The sequence below is a fragment of the Poromitra crassiceps genome (assembly GCF_964638095.1).
Source record: "Poromitra crassiceps genome assembly, chromosome: 4".
NCBI classification, from domain to species: Eukaryota; Metazoa; Chordata; class Actinopteri; order Beryciformes; family Melamphaidae; genus Poromitra; species Poromitra crassiceps.
Window position 1 is genome coordinate 5,155,596 of NC_139626.1, and position 27,057 is coordinate 5,182,652.

Sequence of the window (27,057 nt, forward strand, 5' to 3'; positions counted from 1 at the left end):
TGGATTAGTTCTATTTTTACTTTTTACAATTCAACTTAATTTACTTATTACACCCGACTGGTTGTTTTTCAGATGTGATCTAGCCAAAGTGAGCTAAACAATTCAGATGCACTATGAATGTTTTTCAGGAGATGCTGTGATGTAGCCACAAGAAAGGTGCAACATTAATGTTTTTCAGGAGATAGTGCTGTGATGTAGTGTAGCTTATCAGGAAAGATGCATTATAAATGGTTTTTCAGGAGATGTGTGATGTAGCTAGCTAGGTTCTAAACAAGAAATATGGTTAAAATGTTTACAGTAGTTTTCCTTTCTTGCTGCACTACAATGTTACAAAATAAGTTTTCATGAGATACTCAGTGCTGTGCTAGCTAACGCTCAGCACACATCAGCGCCTTGAGCAGCTGGTAGCACCACATTGCAATGTTAAATGTTGATGATGTATGTATGTTTTTTACCCTGATGTGTCTGAGCCTGTTTGTCTTGTATTGTCTCGTGTTTTGTTCCATCAAAAACTTTAAATAAAATATTGGAAAAAAAGAAGAAGAAAAAAAGTTTGCCCATGTTGCCTGCTTGGCATTTAGCCAGAAGATTGATTGACAGCTGTCATGTCATATCAAATTGGGTTGAAATTTGATAGTACTAGCTGACATCAGCCCACTGTAGATTTTGTTATGAATGAAGACAAGCTGGTTGACTTTTGATGTGAAAAACCAAAGAGGTGGTGCACTCACTGTATAACCAGGTGGTGCACTCACTGAATAACCAGGTGGTGCACTCACTGTATAACCAGGTGGTGCACTCACTGTATAACCAGGTGGTGCACTCACTGAATAACCAGGTGGTGCACTCACTGTATAACCAGGTGGTGCACTCACAGTATAACCAGGTGGTGCACTCACTGTATAACCAGGTGGTGCACTCCCTGAATAACCAGGTGGTGCACTCACTGTATAACCAGGTGGTGCACTCACTGTATAACCAGGTGGTGCACTCACTGACCAGGTGGTGCACTCACTGTATAACCAGGTGGTGCACTCACTGTATAACCACACTGTATAACCAGGTGGTGCACTCACTGTATAACCAGGTGGTGCACTCACTGTATAACCAGGTGGTGCACTCCCTGAATAACCAGGTGGTGCACTCACTGTATAACCAGGTGGTGCACTCACTGTATAACCAGGTGGTGCACTCACTGTATAACCAGGTGGTGCACTCCCTGAATAACCAGGTGGTGCACTCACTGTATAACCAGGTGGTGCACTCCCTGAATAACCAGGTGTTGCACTCACTGTATAACCAGGTGGTGCACTCCCTGAATAACCAGGTGGTGCACTCACTGTATAACCAGGTGGTGCACTCACTGAATAACCAGGTGGTGCACTCACTGTATAACCAGGTGGTGCACTCACTGTATAACCAGGTGGTGCACTCACTGTATAACCAGGTGGTGCACTCACTCACTGTATAACCAGGTGGTGCACTCACTGTATAACCAGGTGGTGCACTCACTGACCAGGTGGTGCACTCACTGTATAACCAGGTGGTGCACTCACTGTATAACCAGGTGGTGCACTCACTGACCAGGTGGTGCACTCACTGTATAACCAGGTGGTGCACTCCCTGAATAACCAGGTGGTGCACTCACTGTATAACCAGGTGGTGCACTCCCTGAATAACCAGGTGGTGCACTCACTGTATAACCAGGTGGTGCACTCACTGTATAACCAGGTGGTGCACTCACAGTATAACCAGGTGGTGCACTCACTGTATAACCAGGTGGTGCACTCACTCACTGTATAACCAGGTGGTGCACTCACTGTATAACCAGGTGGTGCACTCACTGTATAACCAGGTGGTGCACTCACTCACTGTATAACCAGGTGGTGCACTCACTGTATAACCAGGTGGTGCACTCACTGACCAGGTGGTGCACTCACTGTATAACCAGGTGGTGCACTCACTGTATAACCAGGTGGTGCACTCACTGACCAGGTGGTGCACTCACTGTATAACCAGGTGGTGCACTCCCTGAATAACCAGGTGGTGCACTCACTGTATAACCAGGTGGTGCACTCCCTGAATAACCAGGTGGTGCACTCACTGTATAACCAGGTGGTGCACTCACTGTATAACCAGGTGGTGCACTCACTGTATAACCAGGTGGTGCACTCACTGAATAACCAGGTGGTGCACTCACTGTATAACCAGGTGGTGCACTCACTGAATAACCAGGTGGTGCACTCACTGAATAACCAGGTGGTGCACTCCCTGAATAACCAGGTGGTGCACTCACTGTATAACCAGGTGGTGCACTCACTGAATAACCAGGTGGTGCACTCACTGAATAACCAGGTGGTGCACTCACTGAATAACCAGGTGGTGCACTCACTGTATAACCAGGGATGTGATCTAAAATAGTTCAAACGTAATTTTTCATTTCAGCTCAACTTTAATATATTCATCTCTCTCTCTATCTCTCCCCTCCTCTCTCTCCTTCCCCCTGCCTCCCCCTCTCTCTCTCCCCTCCTCTCTCTCCTTCCCCCTGCCTCCCCCTCTCTCTCTCCCCTCCTCTCTCTCCTTCCCCCTGCCTCCCCCTCTCTCTGTCTCTGTCTCTCTCTCCTTCCCCCTGCCTCCCCCTCTCTCTGTCTCTGTCTCTCTCTCTCCTTCCCCCTGCCTCCCCTCTCTCTCTCTCTCTCTCTGTCTCTGTCTCTCTCTCCTTTCCCCTGCCTCCCCCTCTCTCTCTCCCCTCCTCTCTCTCCTTCCCCCTGCCTCCCCCTCTCTCTGTCTCTGTCTCTCTCTCCTTCCCCCTGCCTCCCCCTCTCTCTGTCTCTCTCTCTCTCTCTCCTTCCCCCTGCCTCCCCCCTCTCTCTCTCTCTCTGTCTCTGTCTCTCTCTCCTTCCCCCTGCCTCCCCCTCTCTCTCTCCCCTCCTCTCTCTCCTTCCCCCTGCCTCCCCCTCTCTCTGTCTCTGTCTCTCTCTCTCCTTCCCCCTGCCTCCCCCTCTCTCTGTCTCTGTCTCTCTCTCCTTCCCCCTGCCTCCCCCTCTCTCTCTCCCCTCCTCTCTCTCCTTCCCCCTGCCTCCCCCTCTCTCTGTCTCTGTCTCTCTCTCCTTCCCCCTGCCTCCCCCTCTCTCTGTCTCTGTCTCTCTCTCTCCTTCCCCCTGCCTCCCCCTCTCTCTGTCTCTGTCTCTCTCTCTCCTTCCCCCTGCCTCCCCCTCTCTCTGTCTCTGTCTCTCTCTCTCCTTCCCCCTGCCTCCCCCTCTCTCTGTCTCTGTCTCTCTCTCCTTCCCCCTGCCTCCCCCTCTCTCTCTCCCCTCCTCTCTCTCCTTCCCCCTGCCTCCCCCTCTCTCTGTCTCTGTCTCTCTCTCCTTCCCCCTGCCTCCCCCTCTCTCTGTCTCTGTCTCTCTCTCTCCTTCCCCCTGCCTCCCCCTCTCTCTGTCTCTGTCTCTCTCTCTCCTTCCCCCTGCCTCCCCCTCTCTCTGTCTCTGTCTCTCTCTCTCCTTCCCCCTGCCTCCCCCTCTCTCTGTCTCTGTCTCTCTCTCTCCCCTCCTCTCTCTCCTTCCCCCTGCCTCCCCCTCTCTCTGTCTCTGTCTCTCTCTCTCCTTCCCCCTGCCTCCCCCTCTCTCTGTCTCTGTCTCTCTCTCTCCCCTCCTCTCTCTCCTTCCCCCTGCCTCCCCCTCTCTCTGTCTCTGTCTCTCTCTCCTTCCCCCTGCCTCCCCCTCTCCCTGCCTCCCCCTCTCCCTGCCTCCCCCTCTCCCCCCCCCTCCCTCCTTCAGGGTAACATCACAGGTCTGACTGGTATGATGGATTTTAAGGAGAGCGGCTCAAACTCTCAGGTCCAGTTTGAGATTCTGGGCTCGAGCTTCAGCGAGACCTTCGGTAAAGACGTGAAGAGGGTGAGTTTGAATTCCATCATGGCTGCTGAGACAGACTGGTGCCTTATTATGGAACCCACAGCCTTTCCCGGCAAAACCCCCAAATCACGCCCATTCCGCATGATGCCTTTGCATGCTAGCAAAACCTTTCACGCAGAAAGCTGTCAATTTGTTTTTACTTTATGTTTATTGAGTAAGTTTCAGCATATAAACAATAAACACACCTTCCCGTTATTACATTTTTTGTTCTTTTTTTTGTTCTTCCAAATAAAATTTAAAAAATCTGTGTAGATTTTTTTAACTAAATTTCCTCATTTTCCAACCTTTCCCCCAAGCCCATCAAACATCCATACTCCACTCTCTCAACATCCACTCTCCCAGCTAACCAACCTGCATGCCATCCCCACCATACCTACACCCACACACTACATGCACATCTTCATCCTTTCCCTCAGCCGCCATCCCAGACCCTCAACTCAACTACCTAATCACTTCTATCCACAGGACAGTACCTTACAGAAACAGTGCGTTCATAAAACCAAAAATTACACAATACAAGAAAAGAAAAATAATAAAATAAAGAGAAAAAACAAAACAAGCTCAACAAACTTAAAATAAAATCATGCCATATGGGCATGATTTCCAGGTTTTGCTTGGAGAGGCTGTGGCTTCCATTATAATAACGCCTTGACATCTGGCCAGTGCTGTCTCACTCTGCGTTCTCTCTCTCTCTGCTCGAATAAAGTGATTTAAAAGACACACATCACACACACACACACACATCCACACACACACACACACACACACACACACACACACACACACACACACATCCAGATATATATATATATATATATATATATATATATATATATATATATATATATATACATATACATATACATATATATCTATATCTATATATATATATATATATATATATATATATATATATATACATATATATATAAGAACAAAATCTTGCACAATCCAGTGACAGAGACATAAAAACAACCCCAACAAAAAGAAGCAAAACGTACATGTCGGCCACCAAGACAAAAATTAAGGGTAAAATACCAAATGTCCATGATAAAGAGATACATTTCAAACCTACTACAGGTGTATATAAAAAAGAAAGAGAGAGCAGCTACTCTGGAATAGCAGTAAACTCCAACCTCTTAGCATGTGCAAAAAAGGGCTTCCAAGTTTGATTGAATTTGGCAAGCGAACCATTTTACAGTACACCTTATCTTTTCCACTTTAACGAAATAAAACATGTCCTCGATCCAATAGGAATGAGAGGGAGGTGCGGCTGACTTCCACCTCAGTAAAATCAGACGTCTGACCAACAGAGTTAGGAAAGCTACAAAGTGGGCTTTATATTTTGGAAGCAGCAGAGTGAGCGGTGGAACCCCAAACAATGAAATGCTGTAACAGCTGTTGCTTCCAATTGAGTCCCAATACACTCCGAAATTCAATAAAGAAGTCAGCCAATAGCTGGATAGGGAAGGGCAAGACCAAAACATATGCATATGTGTAGCAGGGGCAATGCACCTTTTAAGATGTTTACCAACTGCCGTTAAACAAAACTAAAGAAGAAGAAAAAGAGCAGTGAGTGTGCTATCGGGTCGGGAGTGTCGGGCTTGTTGACTCATCTGTTTTGCAGGCGAGCCAGAAGTCATTTCAAACCAGTCTGTTGATAACAGTCATTCTTTCTACATCGTTAAGTTCCAAAGTCAAGTCAGTGAAAAGGAAGTGAACACATCTAACAGCCGTCAGTGGGGGGGAGACTGTGGCTGACGCACTCACAGCTTATTGTGAGCAGCATGTATGGGCAGGACAGCCGTGGGTTATGTTTTGTTGATACAGATTTTAGTGGGGGGGGAATTCACAGATTAGCGATAGACTATGCAAAGCTTCTCAGCAAGCTGCTTTCTTAAACAAATAACTTGATTAAAGGATATTTAACATTAAATTCTCAACACAACAGCAATAATTAATTAGCCGATCGTTTAATAAGTTCTTGAATGGCATTTGTGTGTTAACCTCTCTGCTGTTCTGACTTTGAACTGCGCTCCTTCGCCGTCAAACCAATCAATATTTAACAGGCTGCATTATGTTTTAATTAGCACTCAGAATATTTCTAAGTGGCTGGGTGGTAAGTTGGAGGCAGAAGCTGTGCAACATGGTGCATGGTTTCACCACAGCATTCCTGATTTAAGAGCTGCAGGTGCTTCACACATCCATCCATACATCTGCTGTGAGAACCTCTTCCATTATTCACCTCGATGGGAATCACAATCAGCCTTCTTCTTGGATTTTTTCCAGGAGCTGCAAGCAAAAGACATGATCTTATCGAATAGAACATCAAATATAAAATACACCGGCTATACATATATATATGTATGTATGTGTAGATATATATAATTATGTGTGTGTGTGTGTGTGTGTGTGTGTGTGTGTGTGTGTGTGTGTGTGTGTGTGTGCGTGCCCGTGTGTGTGTGTGCACGTGTGTGTGTGTGCGTGTGTGTGTGCGTGCGTGTGTGTGTGTGCGCGTGCGTGCGTGTGTGTGTGCGCGTGCGTGCGTGAGTGCGTGTGTCATGGCCTGGGTGAACCCTTCACATGTCGCTGCTACACATTGGTGGCAATATTTCCAGTTTTTGCAAGTTTGGAGATTTGAGGTGATTTGGTTGATCTCATCTCCGTAGAACATCATGCTAGAACATCATGCTAGAACATCATGCTAGAACATCATGCTAGAACATCATGCTAGAACATCATGCTAGAACATCATGGTGAATAGTTATTTTCATCAAACAAAAGGAAAGTATTTATGTTCATGGTTTTGGTGGAAATGGAATGTTGTGGAATGTGTTGTCTTACATGTATGTTTTATTTTAGACACAACAGATTCAAATACTCATAACATTTGATCTGAGAGCTATACTTTCAAAAAGTTATACACACATGCGCGCGCACACATGCAGACACAGGCCTAAAATAACAATATATAAAAAACAATCAAATCAAATAAGTAATATAACGAATAAATAAATAAATGCCTAAATAAATAAAACAATACATGTTCAGGTCTATATGTTATTGTCTCACAGGGGAAAACAGGGTTCACAGACAGTAAAAAAAAAACATGAAATCAAAGAAACAACACGGACGAGAACAAGAACAAATGAACAAAACAAATCAGATGCTGACAGGAAAGAGCAAGAGTTCAATTAGAAAGCAGTTAATTGCAGCGAGTCATTTGATGTGTAGATGAATGTTGCTGCTGGAGGGAGAACAGATTCTCTGATCATCTCATGCCAGATGTACCAGGCTAATTAAGCAGAGGCGTTGTTAGGATCTTGAAACTTGGGGGATTTAGCCCAGCCCAGAAATCCCTGTAGATTTCCACCCGATAATTGCCCAATTTTCAAGTTATTTCAGGGTAAAATGAATATATTCTGCTGCTTTTAAGTTGATTGAGTTCTGGTGTGATAGTCCATGTTTCTGAAGCACAAAGCAAGATTGAGCAGATGTAACATAATTATTATATAATATATAACATTATATAATATATAACATATTGAGGTGCTTCAAAGTTGGAAATGTTTACTCCTTTGGTTTGGCAGTGGCATCGTTTGTATAGGCTAATGGGTTAGGGTTAGGGTCCTGTTTGTATAGACTAATGTTTTGTGCAAATCTATTATTAATCCCTGCTGGTACAGAAGGCTGTCAAAGTCAGAGACAGACAGAGAGCAGAAATGTCTGTTTGTCTGTGTGACTTCTGCCTGCAGAGACTGCTCACCTGTGCCACCTGGTGGCTCTTTTGCACACTTCAGTTGAAATGCACCCTAATTACCATGTCAAATGCTGTGGGATCCTGCGACGTCGACACAGCGATGCTTACTGTACCTTTCTATTGCACGCACAGAGAAGAGAAAGCTATCTCTCTTCTCGTCTTACTATTGGGAATATGACAAATCTCCCAAAATGTGGGCAAGTTCCTTTAATTAAAGGTATACTATGCAACTATTTCAGTTTTTGTTTTAAATCCTTATAGAAAAGTTTCCCCTCAAAAACATAAACAGCATCTGTCCATAAACACACTGCCACAGTATTGTGTGGGTCAGAATTAATGTTTTTGAGGGGAAACTTTTCTATAAGGATATCAAATGTTTTTTAATTAATTAGTTGCATAGTATACCATTTAAGGTTAGAGTTTGTTTGAAGGTCCCATACTGTGACAATTGGTTCGGATTGGGCTTTGTGGTTTGTGTCAACTTGGAGTTGTAAAACAACAGCTGTAAAACTATGAAATCACTTGCTACTGTCACTCCTCTCCCCCCTAGCCACACGATGGCGTCCCCGGTGAGAGGCGGATCAGAATTTGGGAATTTTGCTACGTAGATAAACAAGAACCAATAGGCGTCGAGCTCAACATTAGCAGAACCCGCCCCCCCACAGCTGAGCCTGTTGTGTCGGCACGGCAGGTCTGTCTGTTGGCTGCTGTGTTACTGCGTAGCATGGAACTATGTCCAGAAAACAATGAACTGCACCCATGGGTAAGTGTCGCCACTTTGTGGTTGTACAGTTATATTACAGCCAGCTGCGTTTGAAAACATTTCACTCTGTTGAAACAGACCCACATCAGTGGTGTAGGCTTAGGTGTGGGCCTAGTGTGAATTATGGAGGCTGTTAGCCACAACAACAACCAAAACAAACACCTTGTTGCGGTGACATTAGGACACACATACTGTCACGTTAATCAAGGTTAGGAACTAGTTGCAACAAGCTAATTTAGTTAGCATGCTAGCCAAGCTGCTTAGCTTCTCTGGCTGATTTTGGACCCATGACAGGAGACAACAACCGGTCAGCAATTGTAACAAAATGATTACTTTGGTGACCAGGGACTATTTTCACCATTTTACACCAAAAGAATGGAAGATAGCCTACAGTAGTTACTGGCTGATTAGATGCAGCCGAGCGTTTCACTTCTGTGTTTGATACCAGCTCTGGTAAGCCGAGCTAGTTTTGTAAACAGTTGTTGTGGCAGCCATAAAACATGAATACTGCCACGGAGACTGTTGGAGACATTTAGAATACATGGTAATTATTGCAGCTGTAGTTTGTGGGTAATGTAGTTTTGGATTGCAGAGATTTCTGAGTTGAGCCAACTTTCCCCTTTGTGCCCCCACAACCAATCTGACTTCCCCACCTACCAAAAGAGAGCATCCAGGACAGTAGAGCTGTATTGAGGAGATCAAACACAATTCATGACCTTATTTTAAAGACCACTGACAAATGTTTTAAACAGCTGCAAACAGCACAATATGGTTAGAGTTTGTTTAAGGCTAGGGTTTGGTCTGGGGACAACTGTGGCCAAAAAACTAATTTTGATGGAATGGAAGTCCCCTCTTCACCCTCTTTCCAATGGTTGACGGACATGATCTCTGTTATACGGATGGAGAGACTCCGGTCGCTAACGACCAACTCAATTAAAAAATGTACAACTATTTGGGACCCGTTTCTAGTCTACCTCGATGAGGTTAGGGGCAGCAGGTGACTTGCCCGGCTAGTTCCTCATTGACCTCTTACACAACATCTCCTAGACTAGAAGAACATAAGCATCCTATCCAGCTGGTAGCACCATATTATATTACGAACCTGTAATATTGAGTGCTGTTGCGGCATGTTTTTTGGATTGTTTTTAGTTTTGTTTTCTCCCCTGTATCTGAGCCTGTTTGTTTGTCTTGTAATGTCTTGAAAAATAAAATATTGGGGAAAAAAGGGCTAGGGTTTGGTCATGGTTAAATAAGAAAAAAAATACACATACAAATTTAAATGTGGCTTCCACTTGGAATAGCTTTTCTCCTCTCCTCATATCCTATTTTCTCCTCTCCTCCTCTCCTCTTTTCTCCTCTCCTTCTCTCCTCCTCTCCTCTCCTCTCTTCTCCTCTCCTCTCCTCTCTCCTCCTCTCCTCTCCTCTCATCTCTCCTCCTCTCCTCTCTCCTCTCCTCTCTCCTCCTCTCCTCTCCTCTCATCTCTCCTCCTCTCCTCTCTCCTCTCCTCTCTCTTCCTCTCCTCTCTCCTCCTCTCCTCTCTCCTCCTCTCTCCTCTCCTCTCTCCTCTCCTCCTCTCTCCTCTCTCCTCTCCTCTCTCCTCTCCTCCTCTCCTCTCTCCTCTCTCCTCTCCTCTCTCCTCTCCTCCTCTCTCCTCCTCTCCTCTCTCCTCCTCTCCTCTCTCCTCTCTCCTCCTCTCTCCTCCTGTCCTGGATGATTTCTCAGAGTGAATCTCCTCCCAGATGAAATGCTGGTCTCTGATTGAAATGTTATTCCTGCCGTAGCTTCCCCTCCTCCCCTGTGTGCTATCTGCGTTAAGTCTCATCTATCTGTCCTCACTTCTCTCCTCTCATTGACTTTTGATGCGTCTCCCCGGCAATTTGTTGTCAGTAAATCGCCTCTTCCCCGTGTGGAAAAAACGAAGGAAGTATTTTTTCCCATCCGCTTCGATTGAGTGCCAGAAGACATTACGCTCGCGCCCACGACTCACAGCACAGTCACTGCCGCTGTTCATCACATGGAGGCCGGCCGCTGGGACTGTGGTATGGACTGTGGTATGGACTGTGGTATGGACTGTGGTATGGGGACTCCCAGACGTCCTTGAGGGGGTTGATCACCAAAATGAGGAACTGTCAGGAGAGCATGTCTCTTTGTCTTTTTTTTTTTTACTATTTTCCACGTTTAGAATAACAGTAAAGACATCAAAACTGCACCGATTGTGAAATTCTGTGTCAGTTCTGGGCTGTAGATAATAATGGATTAAAACAACCGTGAAACTGATTTTCCAAAGTTTGAACCTCAGTGAAGATTGAATAGTTACAAGCTGGTCCCTTGGTTGTTCCAAATGCATGTTAAATATCAGTCGCCGTGGGAGCTAACGCTAAGGTATGACCATGTAGCTGTTCGCTGTGGGAGCACACTAACACTAAGGTATGACCATGTAGCTGCTCGTTGTGGGAGCTAACGCTAAGGTATGACCATGTAGCTGCTCGCTGTGGGAGCACACTAACGCTAAGGTATGACCATGTAGCTGCTCACCGTGGGAGCACACTAACACTAAGGTATGACCATGTAGCTGCTCGCTGTGTGAGCACACTAACACTAAGGTATGACCATGTAGCTGCTCGCTGTGGGAGCACACTAACGCTAAGGTATGACCATGTAGCTGCTCGCTGTGAGAGCACACTAACACTAAGGTATGACCATGTAGCTGCTCGCTGTGGGAGCACACTAACACTAAGGTATGACCATGTAGCTGCTCGCCGTGGGAGCTAACGCTAAGGTATGACCATGTAGCTGCTCGCTGTGGGAGCACACTAACGCTAAGGTATGACCATGTAGCTGCTCGCCGTGGGAGCTAACGCTAAGGTATGACCATGTAGCTGCTCGCTGTGGGAGCACACTAACGCTAAGGTATGACCATGTAGCTGCTCGCTGTGGGAGCACACTAACACTAAGATATGACCATGTAGCTGCTCGCTGTGGGAGCACACTAACGCTAAGGTATGACCATGTAGCTGCTCACCGTGGGAGCACACTAACACTAAGGTATGACCATGTAGCTGCTCGCCGTGGGAGCACACTAACACTAAGGTATGACCATGTAGCTGCTCGCTGTGGGAGCACACTAACACTAAGGTATGACCATGTAGCTGCTCGCTGTGGGAGCACACTAACACTAAGGTATGACCATGTAGCTGCTCGCTGTGGGAGCACACTAACACTAAGGTATGACCATGTAGCTGCTCGCCGTGGGAGCTAACGCTAAGGTATGACCATGTAGCTGCTCGCCGTGGGAGCACACTAACACTAAGGTATGACCATGTAGCTGCTCGCTGTGGGAGCACACTAACGCTAAGGTATGACCATGTAGCTGCTCACTGTGGGAGCACACTAACGCTAAGGTATGACCATGTAGCTGCTCGCTGTGGGAGCACACTAACGCTAAGGTATGACCATGTAGCTGCTCGCTGTGGGAGCACACTAACGCTAAGGTATGACCATGTAGCTGCTCGCTGTGGGAGCACACTAACACTAAGGTATGACCATGTAGCTGCTCGCTGTGGGAGCACACTAACGCTAAGGTATGACCATGTAGCTGCTCGCTGTGGGAGCACACTAACACTAAGGTATGACCATGTAGCTGCTCGCTGTGGGAGCACACTAACGCTAAGGTATGACCATGTAGCTGCTCGCTGTGGGAGCACACTAACGCTAAGGTATGACCATGTAGCTGCTCGGCACACTCGATTTGAGAGATAGAGCGATCGGATCTCCATTGGCTGCCTCTGTCTGTCTGTCTGTCTGTCTGTCTGTGTCTGTCTGCCTGCCTGTCTGTCTGTCTGTCTGTCTGTATGTGTGTCTGTCTGTCTGCCTGCCTGCCTGTCTGTCTGCCTGCCTGCCTGTCTGTCTGTCTGCCTGTCTGCCTGCCTGTCTGTCTGTCTGTCTGTCTGTCTCTGTCTGTCTGTTTGCAATTATTTTTGGAGGAGAGAATTAGCGGCTGGATGCTCCATTCATTTGTGTGGGGCAGCAACAATGCAGGAGCTCATTGCTGAAATTAATCCATTATAAATGTTGGAGAACAAAAGCGAGCCTCAGACAGCACTAATTTGAAATCCCCGAGGTAATTTGGAGTCGTTACAACAATTTGTGCCTTTGGAAACTCGGAGCATGCTAATTTGTGTGAATAATACATGGAGCAAAAATTGATTTTTCTTCCCCCTTCTTCTGGTTTTGGAGGCTGTGGGGACGTCCAACTGAAAAGCACTCACAGTCAGTCAGGATGCCTGGAGACATGAAGACGCTATAGAGAAATCAAATGAACAGAGAGACAGATGTCTGGGGCGTCCGGGTAGTGCAGCGGTGGATTCCCTGCCTGTAACACGAGGGTTGCAGGATCAGCTCGTCAACAACTATCCCCCAGATCAGCAGAGGGGGTGCAGCAATAACAGTAACAGCAGGGGGGATTGGACCAGTACAATTTGGGAGAAAACGGGGCGGGGGGGGGGGGGGGGGGGGGGAATCAGTTAGTTCAGTGTTTCATGAAACAGTTCATATGATATCTTACAGAAAGTAGTTTTCCTTCAGGTTCGTGTAGGGCTGCCACTAATGATTATTTTAATTAACGATTGATCTGTAGATTATTTTCTTGACTAATCGATTAGTCGTTTGGTCTATAAAATGTCACAATATGGTGAAAAATGTCGACCACTCGTTCCCTAAAAAAGCCCAAGATGACATCCTCCAATGTCTTCTTGTCCTGACCAAAAGTTCACAACCCAAAGAGAATCAGTTTACTGTCATAAGACTAAAGAAACCAACCCAAAGAGAATCAGTTTACTGTCATAAGACTAAAGAAACCAACCTAAAGAGAATCAGTTTACTGTCATAAGACTAAAGAAACCAACCTAAAGAGAATCAGTTTACTGTCGTAAGACTAAAGAAACCAACCTAAAGAGAATCAGTTTACTGTCGTAAGACTAAAGAAACCAACCTAAAAAGAATCAGTTACTTTACTGTCATAGAAGACCAGACAAACCAGAAAATATTCACATTTAAGAAGCTGGAACGAGTGCAGAATAGCAGAATGAATTGCAGTATTAAAAATGTCTACTTAAAAATGTGTCTAAATGATTAATCGATTGTAAAAAATCTTTTTGTTGCAGATACATTTTCTGATGATCAACTACCGGTAATCGATTAATCGGCTAGGCTAATTGTTGCAGCTTTAGTTTTGTGCATAATCCTACGAATTTGCAGCAAACATAGACTGCATAAAAAAATATGGATGGAGTCACCGTGACGTCAGCCATTGTTTTTGGACACGGATTACCTATTATGTTTTATTATTATTATTTAAGTATTATTAATATTATGTTTTGAATGAAAAATATAATTTAGTTTGTTCTTGCTCTGATGTACTAACACTCTTTTCACTCTGGCCCGCTGATAAATAATCTTTAACATCGCATAGAAACCACGACAGTAAATAAAATGCTGTTTGTGATCAAGACATTGTAATTTATTATCATAAATAATAAGCTCCATTAAAACAGGCGTGAAAGTGATTTTCTAAAGTTTGGACCTCAGTGAAGACTGAATAGAGAGGAGCCATGAAATCCCTCCAGTACGGCTAATTACCATTATCAACACCCACACATCGCCCTGAGACGAACAGAAAAGGTAGGAATCAAAAGCTGGGGAACACACACACAAACACGCACGCACGCGCACACGCACGCACGCACACGCACGCACACACACACACACACACACACACACACACACACACGCACGCACACACACACACACAGAGCGGTTAGAAACATCAAAGCGGCTTCATAACAACAGCAAATTGCATCAGAGAATATGTGAGAAAAGAGAGAGGTCGTGAGTGTGTGAGTGTGTATGTGTGAGTGTGAGTGTGTATGTGATGATGTACTGTACAGTAGAGTAGTGTGTGAGTGTGTATGTGTGAGTGTGTCTTTGTCTTTGTCTTTATTTAAGATCCCCATTAGCTACAGCAGAGCTGCAGCTATTCTTCCTGGGGTCAAACAACTTGCATAGTTTCAAGATATCACATACAAAATGTACATTCTGTATAAAAAATACATTCTGTACAAACGGTACAATTTCAGATATTACATACATATTCAGATTCATTTATGGGACATTGCACATTGATGAACAGTACAGCCGTACAGTAAACATGCCAGGTTATAGCCCAAGGGCTAGGTTCCACCTGTAGTCCCATGGCAGGTTGATGTAATCTTGAAAAAGAAAAAAAATTAATAGTACAAAAAATTAATAGTACAAAAGGTTAGTAAAACCTAAGGTGAGTAAAACACACAGAGCATGCAACGAAACATGACAGACGATATGTTAAGTATGATCACATTGCTGGTTTGATCTGAGCCATAGTTTCAACTGGCCTTTAAAGGTGGCGAGACTAGGGCATTCTCTAATAGAGGGAGGTAGATTATTCCAGAGGGTGCTTCCCATGAAGGATAAGGTCTTCTGACTAAAGGAAGTTTTTCTAAATGGGACCTCACAGACCTTTTTCGTATATACATATATACATACATACACTCCGGAGTCAACAGAACGAGCTGCAGTTAGAAAGACTGAACACACTCCGGAGTCAGCAGAACGAGCTGCAGTTAGAAAGACTGAACACACTTTTTTCAAGTTTTAGCCCGATCGCACGTAAAACGGCATAGCTGTGGCCGGAACAAAATTCTGCTCTCACACACACACACACACACACACACACACACACACACTCTGTCAAGTTTCTATCCTTATGAGGACATTTGGCCCTGATCAGTATCAAACTAACACACACATAACCTGCTCAGTACCTGTGGGCAGAAAATGGACTCGTCGTCTGCGATGCTCTTTGAGGAGTTAATTATCCTGAGTGGATTTGGTGAATGTCAAATTGTTCTGGGGCTAAAGGTGTGTGTGTGTGTGTGTGTGTGTGTGTGTGTGTGTGTGTGTGTGTGTGTGCGTGTGTGTGTGTGTGTGTGCGTGCGTGCGCGTACAGGGCGTGCGTGCGTGCGTACAGGGCGTGCGTGCGCGTACAGGGCGTGCGTGCGTGCGTGCGTACAGGGCGTGCGCGTGTGTGTGTGTGTGCGTGCGTGCCGGGCGTGGGAGGGGCAGCTAATTTGGAGCTAATGGTTTCTGAGGGGCAGCCAGACGAGGGCTAATTAGGCCGGTGATGTTTTGTGTTTGGCAGAGAGCGCGCTGAGTGAAGCCGTGTTGTATAGACCAGAGGTTCTCAAATGTTTTTCAGCCAAGGACCCCTTACAAGATAGAAAATATACCAGGGACCCCCTCATTCTGATTTGTGATTTTGGGCTAAGCTTAATTGTTTCCACGGTAACGTGCTTGACTTTTAAATTGATAGGTTTGTTAGATTAGAATGTAATCCATGAACCATTTTAGATTTAAAGCATACAATATTGTCGTGAACTATGAAGCTTTTGCAAAAAATAAATAAATATATTATTATTTTTATTTTCCTGAAAACTTTTCGCGGACCCCCTTGCAAAGTGCCACGGACCCCTAGGGGTCCCCGGACCCCCATTTGAGAACCACTGGTCTAGACGGCTCTATCTCCCTGTTTTCTTACTTTTGATGCCATTCTCTCTGCGTGACTCCGCCCCTCTAAAAGCTGCTGCACAATAGCATCCAATGAGATCACTGAATACATTGTGGACAGCATGGATTAGCTTAACACATTCACTGCCAGCCGTTTTTTTTTTACTGTAGGTAGGTTCTGCCAGAGGGTTTTTTTGAGGATTCTGGCTCATCTTTCAAGACCCGAGGATTCTTTTCTGCTAAGATTTTGTGAACACACAATATCTCAAAAGAACTAATAGAATGTGTGCTTTCTCTGTCTAAAAGAGTTAGTTTGTAGAGTTAGTAGTTATGTAAGCATTAGCAGTTGAATACAGTATGGTTTCAGCGTCTGGAAAATTATTCTGAGATAAACGGCTTTTTGTGAAATTCGATAGAACAGTCACTTTAACCATTCATTTTTGGCATCAGTAAGACGTCAGACATCTAAACAATAGTTTTGAACAGTAATTTCCTCCATAACAGCAGGAAACACCCCTTTCCTTCAAACTCCTCCCTCCGTGTGTGTTCTTCTTGGCTGCAGCGGGCATGTCACAAGCTCGTTGCTGCTGCTGTAACCTCGCGTCACCAGGCTCACTGCTTCTGCTGCTGCTGCCTGTCTGCTGGCGGCCGCTCGGCAAGTCTGGATATGGGCTCGCTCGTTTCTTGTGATTTCGGTTGAGAGCTTTGATGAAGCTTGTTGGGGATATTTTACCAGATGAAGCGCTTGGTTGTAAGACAAGCTTCCCCAGGCTCTTTTACCAAGATCGTAAACCCACTCAGACTCAAAGATAGACAAACTCGAGTTCTCAGTTTTACTTGCTGAGCAAGGAGACAGTGTCGAGCGGCACCTCTGCCCGTCTCCAAAACACTTCTGCTCTCCACGCTCCGTGCTTAGTCTTTTATTTACTATAACTCATGGTTTACACATGAAGCAACATGAAGAAATGGTCCTCCCAGTTCCTGTTTATCAGATAGTACAAGTATGCATATTTTCAGCACACATCAACAACGGTTGGACTGAACGCTGACTGCGCGAGCTGTTATTCTGCAACGTTAGATGAAGACTTCCTCATTCTAAAGCACAGCACGCACAAGTGAACATCCGTTTTGCATAGGTCATCTTATTTTGCAAAGACACACACATGACTGTTCCATTCCTGCACAAGCTGCAAAATATATAGGTCACAGTGCAGTAAACCGTTCAGTCAGCAGAGTGGCAGAAAACAGTCCAACAGATAAATAAAACATGTTTAAGCAAATATGAAAACACTTTCTTCAAACCCTAACAATCCCTACTTTTTTTCATTTTTACCTTATACATTTGTTTCTCTCATATTCAGATGCAGGTTAACTTGTTATTCACATTTTCTAACCTCATTGTCATTATAAAACATAAGTACTTGGCTTTACAGTTTGGTTTGATCGTTGGGACGTGTGTAATCTTCTTGTACTGCTTCCACTTGCTGCAACATGACATATTGTACAAATGCATTTGACACCAGCCGGGTTGTCAACACTTTAACACCTGAAATGCAACAAGCCATAAATATGCATATCACGATAATTACACACAGGACGACGATTCCTCCTCTGATCAGCCTCTGGACCCAGCTGCCCGACCACAACCAGCTGAACCAGTCATAGGTAGTACCAGCATGGTCTGCGGTCATGGCTTTCTCCAGAGCCAGCAGTCGGTCCATCGCAGCAGTCATATTCGGGGAATGTACTTCATCAGTAATGTATGTACAACAAGTTGTATTCAATAGCACACAGGTACCTCCTGAAGCAGCTGTGAGCAAGTCTAAGGCCATTCGGTTTTGCATCACCATAGTGCGTAGTGCGCTAATTTCACGATTTTGGGCAGATTCAATTATTATGGACGCATTCATAAACACGCCCAGGCGGTAATCAACCGTCTCAAGTCTTAACATGTTCTTGGCCACGCCTACCCAAAGGAACAGAGCTAGCATGACTTTGGTACCTTGATTCCAATGCTTAAATTCAGCTGGAACATCTGTCCCATAAATCGAATCATGTGGTTTGAACTGGGGCACCTCCCTCTTCCTGCGCAGACCAGTCGGGGTTCCAGTTTTGCTCTTGGTCCCCAGGAAGAAGGTGTGGTCTGATACAAAAATGGGAGTGCACATTCCTGTCCAATTTACAGGTAACACAGGATATGCATTAACCCCACACAGCCACCAGCCTCCCCTCACCCAAAACGTCCCATTGGACGCCGCGCTCATGTTTACTGGGGCGCCTTCCCCGTGCGTAAGGGCACGGTTATCCACACAGTCTGAAAAGGAAAGGTTTCCCACGGGAATAGACCCAATTGTCTGCTGGTAACACATAGCGTGTCTACCTACTTTCCCTTCCATAATCACTCTCTGGGGGCGCATTCTTCCTTTTTGGGGACGAATGGTCAGGTTGAAGTTTACCCAAAACTCTAAATCACATACTCCCTTCTTTAAGCCTGTGCTATAGGGGTCTGTGTCATTGACTATGATGCGGTAGGATTGGTAACCTACCCCTGCCATGCTGGCAAAACACTTAGCCTGCGCCTTGCTCATAGCTCTCCCATAGAGAGTAACCTGGTCAGATGAGAGAGGCATTTTTGAACACACATAGCAATCATTTTTATCAAAGCTCTTTGCTAATTTATGCACATAAGCGTACCACTTATTTCTAAATCTTGGTTGTGCGTTATCTTCTTCGTCCGGGCTCCACGGGTCTTGTCGGTATGTCCACCTCTTGTCTCTGTCCGGTAGTGGACTGTCACTTGTCAGTCTGATCGTTATCAGTACCACTGTGACTGTGAACAGTCCAATTGACACCTTCCCGACCATCTCTAAATGCTAGTGGCTTCAGCTGTTTTCTTCACCGAATTGAGACTAGCGTTTATAGGAAACGCCACCCTTTGTAGTCGGACTTCCTTGCCACTAACCGTCGGCTGGAGGGAAAGGTATCACCTTTTTGCAATGTGTCTGATGAATCCAAGTGTCTCTTTCAGCGATCTTCAGGGCAGTCGGAGTGGTCAGCAGGACTTTGTAGGGGCCGATCCAACGTGGACTGAACCAGCTCTTTCGCTTGATCTCTTTGATGAGGACTTCGTCACCTGGGTCCACTCGAGTGTCCTGTAGGGCAGAAGAAATCTCTGGCAATTTATTTGCTCGAGCCACTGTCACTGTATATCTTTTCTGGGATCCCATGGTTTGGTATTATGACTTTGCATATAGCTTTTGCTACTGTGATGGCGTCTGCATGTTTGGCTGGGATTATTTCAACCCATTTAGAGAAAGGACATATCAGGACTAAACAATACTTATATCCTTGGCATGGATTTAGTTGAATAAAATCCATATGTAAATATTGCCAAGGAAATGATACTGCAGGGAACTTTCCTCTCGCAGGTCTCTCATTTCCCTGTGAATTATGTCTACAACATATCATACATGATCTACAAAATTGTTTTGAAAATTTTGTGTAGTTATATGTGTAGAAGTGTTTTCCTATTATCTCATGTTGTCCTATGTCCTATTATCTTATTCCCCCTGTTGAGACATGGCAACGCCCATGGCTCAGGTGTGAGGCTATTTTATAGAGACTTTTCTCGCCCATTGATAGAGAATGAAATTCCACAGCCAAAAGGTAAACATTCTGACTCCTGGCTCCATCATTTCATTTCAACTGGTTTTCCTTCAAGTGGTTCACTGTTTACCTTTTGGCTGTGGAATTTCATTCTCTATCACCCATTGTGCAGCGAACACGTGAATAGTGGAGTGAGCATATTGACTGTCTCTCCATATTGTAATATCTCTCCCTTGGGCCTGTTTGCATGCTTCAGTAAGAGCTATTAGTGTGTGAGGGAGCCTTCCTGCTTTCACAACCTCTTTTTCTGAGGACAAACTGCCTGTACACAGAGGGGAAGTGCCATTGACATGGGATCAAGTCTCTTTCCTCCTCTCCAGGGAGAACTATAGTTTATTTCAAACCTCCTTCAGGCGGAGAAACCAAACCTCCTTATGGCGGAGAAACCAACCCTCCTTATGGCGGAGAAACCAATTTTCTTACCGTGTATCTGAGGTCTGTGGTTAGATCTGGATTCCCGTCGATCGTTTTCCTGAAGAGAAGAAGGCTGGACAGGATAAAAGGCACCGGCCTGGGCCCGAATTCACGCCCCAGGACTTTTCAGGGTCGGCTGTTGACCCCGGCTGTCGACAGACTTGCGGTGTGTCGTCCCCTCCCTCTCTCCTGGTCAACGATGTTGGGATCCGGCTCGCAGGACCAATAATGTTGGGGATATTTTACCAGATGAAGCGCTTGGTTGTAAGACAAGCTTCCCCAGGCTCTTTTACCAAGATCGTAAACCCACTCAGACTCAAAGATAGACAAACTCGAGTTCTCAGTTTTACTTGCTGAGCAAGGAGACAGTGTCGAGCGGCACCTCTGCCCGTCTCCAAAACACTTCTGCTCTCCACGCTCCGTGCTTAGTCTTTTATTTACTATAACTCGTGGTTTACACATGAAGCAACATGAAGAAATGGTCCTCCCAGTTCCTGTTTATCAGATAGTACAAGTATGCATATTTTCAGCACACATCAACAACGGTTGGACTGAACGCTGACTGCGCGAGCTGTTATTCTGCAACGTTAGATGAAGACTTCCTCATTCTAAAGCACAGCACGCACAAGTGAACATCCGTTTTGCATAGGTCATCTTATTTTGCAAAGACACACACATGACTGTTCCATTCCTGCACAAGCTGCAAAATATATAGGTCACAGTGCAGTAAACCGTTCAGTCAGCAGAGTGGCAGAAAACAGTCCAACAGATAAATAAAACATGTTTAAGCAAATATGAAAACACTTTCTTCAAACCCTAACAAAGCTTTTGCGATTCTGGTCTTATTTATGCTGCGTGTTTCAAAGTGTGTTCCACCCGTAATCTATTATGCAAATTTGCAATCCCGCACCGCCAGCAATCAGCGCGAAAACGAAAGCGTTTTCGCCAATCCATTTTCATGAGAATGGCTTCCTCAAACTGCTTTTTGCTTGCCTTCCTCTAGTCTGGGAGAGCACTGTCGCCACTTAGTGGGTCCGTGGAATGGGTTGTACACGTTCGCTGGCTTCAATATTTTTATAGGAGACGTGGGGAGCGTTGATCCACGTCCCACTGTCAAAAAAAAAAAAAAAAAAAATTTAAGCCGAGATATCTCGTCATTGGCAGTGAACCGTTGGATTCTGTAAGCCGAGATATCTCGTCAATGGCAGTGAACGTGTTAATTGACAGGTGACCCCCTCTCCATCTCTCTCTCCTCGCCTCCCCCATCTCACTCTTATGCACATGCACTGAAAATGAAATGCTTGAAACCCAGCCCCATGCACTGTATAATTGCTATCTCTCTCTCCCTCTCTCTCTCTCTCTCTCTCTCTCTCTCTCTCTCTCTCTCTCTCTCCCTCTCTCTCTCTCTCTCTCTCTCTCTCTCTCTCTCTCTCCCTCTCTCTCCAGTTGGCCACATGGGACTCAGTGCATGGATTGAATGGCAGTCTGAAGGAGAGTCGTATTGAGAACGGCATGCAAGGAGTGATGGTCAAAGTGGTCACCTTACTGGTAGGCAACCTACCTTACCTTACATTACATTACCTTACATTACATTACCTTACATTACATTACATTACATTACATTACATTACTTTACATTACATTACATTACATTACATTACATTACCTTACACTATGTTACATTACACACCAAATAGGCATACAAAAGGAATGTTTCTCAGCTTTCTGTCCAGGGTGTCGACGGGCGTTTTTGATGAATTCAAGTGTTATAACTAAAGCACGGAAGAAGGCAGAAACAAACTTTTTTTCCCATGAAAGTAGGGATTCTCTTCTACAGTATCTTTTAAGATATTCAGTGTTTACATACTCAAAGAAAGACAATATTCTTTGGGTCCCCGAAGATCAGTGAAAATGATCAGAAACCCCTGGTGGTGAATGAGTTAAATGGACAGGGTTAGACCTCAAATCAAACATTTATTTTTTCTCTCTCTTATCCATCTAGATCAGGGGTGCCCAAACTTCTCATTTCACGACCCACCCAGTGGTGTCCTGCGACCGCCCGGGGGGGGTCCCGCGACCGCCCGGTGGGGTCCCGCGACCGCCCGGTGGGGTCCCGCGACCGCCCGGGGGAGTCCCGATCCCCACTTTGTGAACCACTGATCTAGATCAGGAGTGGCCAACCTGAGGCTCTCGAGCTGCATGCAGATCTTTGCTCGTTCTTATGCGGCTCTTCAATTCACATCAGATTGTGTGTGTGTTTAACACACTGCCTGTTACAGGCCATGCTTATGTATAGCACTGCTTGGTACCTTGGTAACAGACACAGTTCTTCCAAAAATGTGCCAAGCTCTCAGAGACAGTAACACTTGCTGCTTCATATCAAGTACCGTGCTACATTGCCTGTGCTAAAAAGCCAGCTTAAGGTGCTTTGAGTTAAGGTTAAATACTGTAGCAAAAAAGTGAGTGACTGGCTGACTTTGAACACGCGTGAACCGCCGTCTCCAGCCTGATACATGACATGGTGTGGCTCTTAGTCTCTGCCTGGGTTAGGGTTAGTTAGTTCTTAGTTAGTTCTTAGTCTCTGCCTGGGTTAGGGTTAGTTAGTTCTTAGTTCTTAGTCTCCTGCTGGGTTAGGGTTAGTTAGTTCTTAGTCTCTGCCTGGGTTAGGGTTAGTTAGTTCTTAGTCTCTGCCTGGGTTAGGGTTAGTTAGTTCTTAGTCTCTGCCTGGGTTAGGGTTAGTTAGTTCTTAGTTAGTTATTAGTCTCTGCCTGGGTTAGGGTTAGTTAGTTCTTAGTTAGCTCTTAGTATCTGCCTGGGTTAGGGTTAGATAGTTCTTAGTTAGTTCTTAGTCTCTGCCTGGGTTAGGGTTAGTTAGTTCTTAGTTAGTTCTTAGTCTCTGCCTGGGTTAGGGTTAGTTAGTTCTTAGTTAGTTCTTAGTCTCTGCCTGGGTTAGGGTTAGTTAGTTCTTAGTCTCTGCCTGGGTTAGGGTTAGTTAGTTCTTAGTTAGTTCTTAGTCTTTGCCTGGGTTAGGGTTAGTTAGTTCTTAGTCTCTGCCTGGGTTAGGGTTAGTTAGTTCTTAGTCTCTGCCTGGGTTAGGGTTAGTTAGTTCTTAGTCTCTGCCTGGGTTAGGGTTAGTTAGTTCTTAGTCTCTGCCTGGGTTAGGGTTAGTTAGTTCTTAGTCTCTGCCTGGGTTAGGGTTAGTTAGGTCTTAGTTAGCTCTTAGTCTCTGCCTGGGTTAGGGTTAGTTAGTTCTTAGTTAGCTCTTAGTCTCTGCCTGGGTTAGGGTTAGTTAGTTCTTAGTTAGTTCTTAGTCTCTGTCTGGGTTAGGGTTAGTTAGTTCTTCAACAATCCAAATGTTCATCAAAACTTGCCACTTTCAGCGTGTAGGTTGCTAGCTTGCTAGCTAGCGTAGTTGTTGTTTCACAGCGGCGGAGGCATTTGAGTGAGGACACGCATGGAGCGGAAAGGGATTTCCCTTCGCTCCGACTGAAGTAGCCTATGACAGAGGGAGCTGATCCTCACAGCCTGCTTCCAGTGAGTTACAGTAGCTAGCAGCTAGAGGGTGTAGTTCGCTCAAAAATAGAAGGGATGTCAGGATGTCATCTTGGACTTTAAGAAAGACTGATCTACATTTTTCACTGTGACATTTTAGACCAAACAACTACTCGATTAATCAAGAAAATATTATATTATATAATATAACAGATTAACCAACAATGTAAATAATTGTCCTATGACATATTTAGAAAAAAATGTAGCCAATAGGAACTTGGTATTAGCATGTTGAGGATGGTGCGCCTATCATGTTTCAAATGAGCCAAGGTTTTCCTCCCTGATCGCTGATGTTCTGCTTGGATCTGCAGGAGGACCCGTTTGTCATGGTGGCAGAGAACATCCTGGGACAACCCAAGAGATATAAGGGCTTCTCCATCGACGTCCTGGAAGCTCTGGCCAAGATCCTGGGCTTCAAGTACGAGATCTACCAGGTGGGTTAGCTGGCATGTTGAGGAGCAGTTCACTTAGTGTGGTGCCCCTGGGTGACACACTTGAAGAGCCCCCCTCCTTCCACTTTACACATAAAAAAAAAACCCAAAACAAATAAAAAAATACTATGTCAATAAAGAGCACAGATTTACATGCGTGAAGTTATTTTTAAAGTACATGCTCAACACACATTAACATCATCACACATAAATTGGGCTCATTGAATCCACAAGAGTCTCAGCTTTGCAGGCATAACCCATATTGATCTGATCTGATCTCACCCATATTGATCTGATTCCAAGTCTGGTTAGGGACCCCAGTATGCAGAAATATTCAGGATTAGCATAAAGTGGGCGTGTCTGTAAAGGCGAGACTCATGGATACCCAGAACCCATTCTCATTCAGATATCTTGAGAGGTCAAGGGATCCCCTTGAAAATGGCCATGCCACTTTTGCCCTCTCCAAGGTTTAGCCTAAATTGTGTTGTCCCTGACAAGCTAGCATGACATGGTTGGTAGCAATGGATACTCTTAGGTCTTCTAGTTTCATATGATACAAGTAAACTAGAGTATCTTCAGTCTAGCTTTAAACACACACACACACACACACACACACGGTAGAAAACAGCTACATTTGCAGTCAGACTGGACTTTCTCTCTTTCTGATTCTTCACTCCCACTTTCTCCCCATTTGTACTTGGCCAGAGTTTATCTGCTGCTGTTGATCACTGGACAGGAAACCTGTCAATCACCCGTGAAACAGTCTTTTCTATAGTCTAGTTGACTCTAAACAGGCGACTTATATAAAATAATTCACCCCCGCCCCCTCCCCCGCACAGCTGTTCTGAAAGGTGAATTTAGCCCCTCCCCCGCACAGCTGTTCTGAAAGGTGAATTTAGCCCCTCCCCCACACAGCTGTTCTGAAAGGTGAATTTAGGCCCTCCCCCGCACAGCTGTTATGAAAGGTGAATTTAGCCCCGCCCCCGCACAGCTGTTATGAAAGGTGAATTTAGCCCCGCCCCCGCAGAGCTGTTATGAAAGGTGAATTTAGCCCCTCCCCCGCACAGCTGTTATGAAAGGTGAATTTAGCCCCGCCCCCGCACAGCTGTTATGAAAGGTGAATTTAGCCCCGCCCCTGCACAGCTGTTCTGAAAGGTGAATTTAGCCCCTCCCTCACACAGCTGTTATGAAAGGTGAATTTAGCCCCGCCCCCGCACAGCTGTTATGAAAGGTGAATTTAGCCCCTCCCCCGCACAGCTGTTCTGACAGGTGAATTTAGCCCCGCCCCCGCACAGCTGTTATGAAAGGTGAATTTAGACCCGCCCCCGCACAGCTGTTCTGAAAGGTGAATTTAGCCCCGCCCCCGCACAGCTGTTATGAAAGGTGAATTTAGCCCCGCCCCCGCGCAGCTGTTATGAAAGGTGAATTTAGCCCCTCCCCCGCACAGCTGTTATGAAAGGTGAATTTAGCCCCGCCCCCGCACAGCTGTTCTGAAAGGTGAATTTAGCCCCTACCCCGCACAGCTGTTATGAAAGGTGAATTTAGACCCGCCCCCGAACAGCTGTTAAGAAAGGTGAATTTAGCCCCGCCCCCGCACAGCTGTTATGAAAGGTGAATTTAGCCCCGCCCCCGCACAGCTGTTATGAAAGGTGAATTTAGCCCCGCCCCCGCACAGCTGTTATGAAAGGTGAATTTAGCCCCGCCCCCGCACAGCTGTTCTGAAAGGTGAATTTAGCTATATAGGCCAAAACCATGTTATGAGCCAGGCTGTAAACATGTATAATCCTGTTGTAAATTCGGACATTTTAACATGGGGGTGAACGGGAAAAGACTCTTTTTGGAGCCAGCCTCAAGTGGCCATTCGAGGAACTTCTGCGGCTTGCTGTCAAAGCCTGAGCAGTTAGTATGGAGGATGAATGAACGGCAGCGTGTTGGTTTGACCACCAGGTGGCTCACATACCTATCGTCTGTCCTCCAGGTGGCTGACAGCAAGTACGGCTCTCAGCTTCCCAACGGCTCCTGGAACGGCATGATCGGAGAACTCATCAACAAGGTAGCAAAGTGCAATTAATCATGCCTTCTGCTTCTGCCCTTCATTAACAGGATTCTGAGCCAAAGTATTTGACTGGTACTCTAAGTCCTACAAAATGACCCTGCAGCCGGAGGCAGAACTCACCATCTTCAGCTGCTCGGAGTCCTCACTGAACTTCCCTGTAGTTGTGCAACAATCTCTGACACTGGGGACAACTGCCACCAAAAAACTAATTTTGAAGGAATGGGAGTCCTCCTCTTCACCTTCTTTTCAGGTCTGGCTGATGGACATGATCTCTGTTATACAGATGGAGAGACTCAGGTCCCTGAGAACCAGGTTCTCAACTATCTGGGACCCGTTTTTGGCCACTTTGACGAGGTCAAGAATGACAAGTGACTGAGGCTAGGGCCCAGGCGTGACAGATGGCTCTCTTGTAAACACATGGACACTTTGTGCGGCTGGTAGCACATGTATGTTGTTTTTTTCCATTTCCTGTGTCTGAGCCTGTTTGTCTTGTATATTGTTCCATATTGTTCCATAATTTTCTTTAAATGAAATATATATAAAAAAAAAATCGCCAGTGCATGTGAGAATTGTTTCAATTGTTGGGTCTAAAATAAAGAGCCTGGTCTCCCACCTGCTCTATTTGTAAAGTGCCTTGGGATAACTCTTGTTATGATTTGATGCAATATAAATATAAAATTGATTGATTGATAGTTCACTTACTGTTTTATTTCTTTTCTCTTCATCTTCTACATGTATCTCTACCACCCTCCTCCTCCTCAGAGGGCGGACTTGGCTGTGTCGGCCATCACCATAACGCCTGAGCGGGAGAACGTGGTGGACTTCAGCAAGCGCTACCTGGACTACAGGTAGAAGTCCATTATGAACCTGTAACCAGTTCAGAACGCTGCTGCTAGAATTG

General features: G+C 45.4%; 1 protein-coding gene across 1 annotated transcript in view; it reads left to right on the forward strand.

Moving 5' to 3' along the window:
- Window positions 1–27,057, forward strand: part of LOC310775990 (glutamate receptor ionotropic, delta-1-like) — a gene marked incomplete at both ends in the record, with an annotated part of 360,384 nt that overhangs the window by 296,071 nt on the left and 37,256 nt on the right. The window contains 5 exons of the mRNA XM_083636121.1: window positions 3,777–3,896; window positions 21,564–21,665; window positions 23,981–24,103; window positions 26,079–26,153; window positions 26,919–27,004. Of these exons, the coding sequence (XP_083492247.1) occupies window positions 3,777–3,896; window positions 21,564–21,665; window positions 23,981–24,103; window positions 26,079–26,153; window positions 26,919–27,004 (506 nt within the window). The remainder of the gene's footprint in view (window positions 1–3,776; window positions 3,897–21,563; window positions 21,666–23,980; window positions 24,104–26,078; window positions 26,154–26,918; window positions 27,005–27,057) is intronic.